The sequence below is a fragment of the Castanea sativa genome, chromosome 11 (genome assembly GCF_040712315.1).
Source record: "Castanea sativa cultivar Marrone di Chiusa Pesio chromosome 11, ASM4071231v1".
NCBI classification, from domain to species: Eukaryota; Viridiplantae; Streptophyta; class Magnoliopsida; order Fagales; family Fagaceae; genus Castanea; species Castanea sativa.
The window spans coordinates 51,341,760-51,343,920 of record NC_134023.1 but is presented as its reverse complement, the minus strand read 5'-3'; the positions used below and the strand labels follow the sequence as shown (position 1 = coordinate 51,343,920).

The window sequence follows — 2,161 nt, the reverse complement described above, 5'->3', positions numbered from 1 at the left end:
AAATAGGGAATCATAATTGCTGATTGGTGTTGCATGCGTAGGGCTTGTAGTGAGTCGGTGGACCATATGTTCTTACATTTTGAGTTTGCTAGAGAATTATGGTGTTTAGTCCTGAGTTTTTTAGGGGTGATGAGGGTTATGCCAAGGTCTGTGATTGCCTTTATAGCCTATGGTATAGGACACTTTGGAAAGAATATTAGTTTTGAAATTTGGAAGGCCATCTCGTTGTGTGAAATGTTTAATAAAAGTTTCTTTAAAGTTTTATGGTATATATTTTGTTTGAGAAATGGTCACACCAAGGCATCCCACATTTTATGTTTTTTAAGAAAAAAAAAATCTGGATTATTTCCTTACATTTTGTGATGAATTCAAATGGTTATGCATCTTATTGAGGTTTATGTGTGTTTTTCGCTTCAAGATGTGGTGGATGACATAGAGGATGGGTAATTGTGGCCAAGACATACTCTTTGAGACCCAGTTTTTGATTGTTGAGGCACACGATGGTTCTAATGTTGAACAAGGAAGCAAAGATGGCATGGACCAATCTGCCTTAGATGTTGTTTTCTTACCAATTCTTGAAGGTGATTTCAGGGCTGTTCTTCAGGGAAACGAGCAGAATGAGTTGGAAATTTGCTTGGAAAGTGGTATGAAAAGAAATGTTTTGGTTTTTGTTTGATCAATTTATGGAAATTTTGGCTATCTTTGAAATGGATATGAAAAAAAAAAACTGGTTCTTTGCAGGAGATCCAGCTGTTGAGGATTTCGAGGGGAGTCATTTGGTTTTTGTGGCTGCTGGACCAGACCCCTTTGATGTCATCACAAATGCAGTCAAGTAAGTCTTAAATTTTGATACGCATTTATATATTGGCAATACCAGTATCCCTTAATTTCCATTCTTTGCCTGTGTCCAGTTTGAAATTTCGAGTCTAAGTCATTAAAGAATTGAAAACACATTTACATTAATTCCTTTAGAATCTTAGAAGTAAAATTCTTATATATATTTGTTTCATATAGCACTTAAAGGTTTAAATCTTCACCCTCATGTATTAATTCTCGATCCCATCTTCTTAAATGTTTTTAATATGTACACGTTTTATTATGGAGTTTGACTTAGATAAGCAAAAATGATATTTCCTTATACATATCTGAACTTTATTTTTATTTCAATTATGAACAGGACTGTTGAGAAACATTTACAGACATTTTGTCATCGTGAGAGAAAAAAGGTACACTTTCCCTCCTTCAGAGTATCCTCTGGCTTAACTAGGTTTTTGTACATTATAATACTTAACTCCATAACTTCTAATTTCTATATGTTATATGGTTCAGATGCCAGACATGTTGAACTGGTTTGGCTGGTGTACATGGGATGCTTTCTATACTGATGTCACTTCAGAAGGCGTAAAGGAAGGTTTAGAGAGGTAACTTCTATCTAGCTTTTCTTGCCATTGGTTTTGAAGTAAACTTAGTGGTAATTTTAGCATTTTTCCTAAAAATTACTTGGTTCTGGCATTATAAAAGATGCTAATTAGTAAACTTTTGCAGCTTAGAGAAGGGTGGGATTCCTCCAAAGTTTGTTATAATTGATGATGGATGGCAATCAGTTAGCCTGGATCCGACTGGTATTAAATGCAAAGCTGATAACTGTGCCAATTGAGTGCTTGATTCAATAGACTTTTCTGTTTGTTTTGCCACCTTTCCTTTCTTTGGCTAACAATAGTTGCTGTTTTGGTATTGTTCTTGTCCTTCAGCTTTGCAAACAGGTTGACACATATCAAAGAAAACCACAAATTTCAGAAAGATGGTAAAGAGGGTCACAGGATAGAGGATCCAGCATTGGGACTTTGCTACATTGTTGGGGAAATCAACGATCAGCATGCTCTAAAGTAGGTTTTTCTTATTTAGATTTTCAAATCTTAGTGTTGCACCTATTATTTGATAAGGTATTTATGCTTTCCTTTGTGAATTTCCAGGTATGTCTATGTGTGGCATGCGATAACAGGATATTGGGGTGGTGTTAAAGCTGGTGTTACTGAAATGGAACATTATGAATCTAAGTTGGCCTATCCCGTTTCATCTCCTGGGGTTCAATCAAATGAGGATGTGCTATTTATGTCAGGTAAGATCTTTTTTTTTTTCTTTTTTTTTAAAGGATATGATG

General features: G+C 35.2%; 1 protein-coding gene across 1 annotated transcript; it reads left to right on the top strand.

Annotated features, from left to right (window-relative positions):
- Positions 1 to 508: 508 nt before the first annotated feature.
- On the top strand, positions 509 to 1,672 carry LOC142614742 (putative galactinol--sucrose galactosyltransferase 1). The gene is made up of 5 exons (XM_075787310.1): positions 509 to 644; positions 742 to 832; positions 1,178 to 1,226; positions 1,330 to 1,421; positions 1,546 to 1,672. The coding sequence occupies exons 1-5, from the start codon at positions 536 to 538 to the stop codon at positions 1,655 to 1,657; spliced, it is 453 nt and encodes a 150-aa protein (XP_075643425.1). The 5' UTR covers positions 509 to 535; the 3' UTR covers positions 1,658 to 1,672.
- The last annotated feature ends 489 nt before the right edge of the window (positions 1,673 to 2,161 follow it).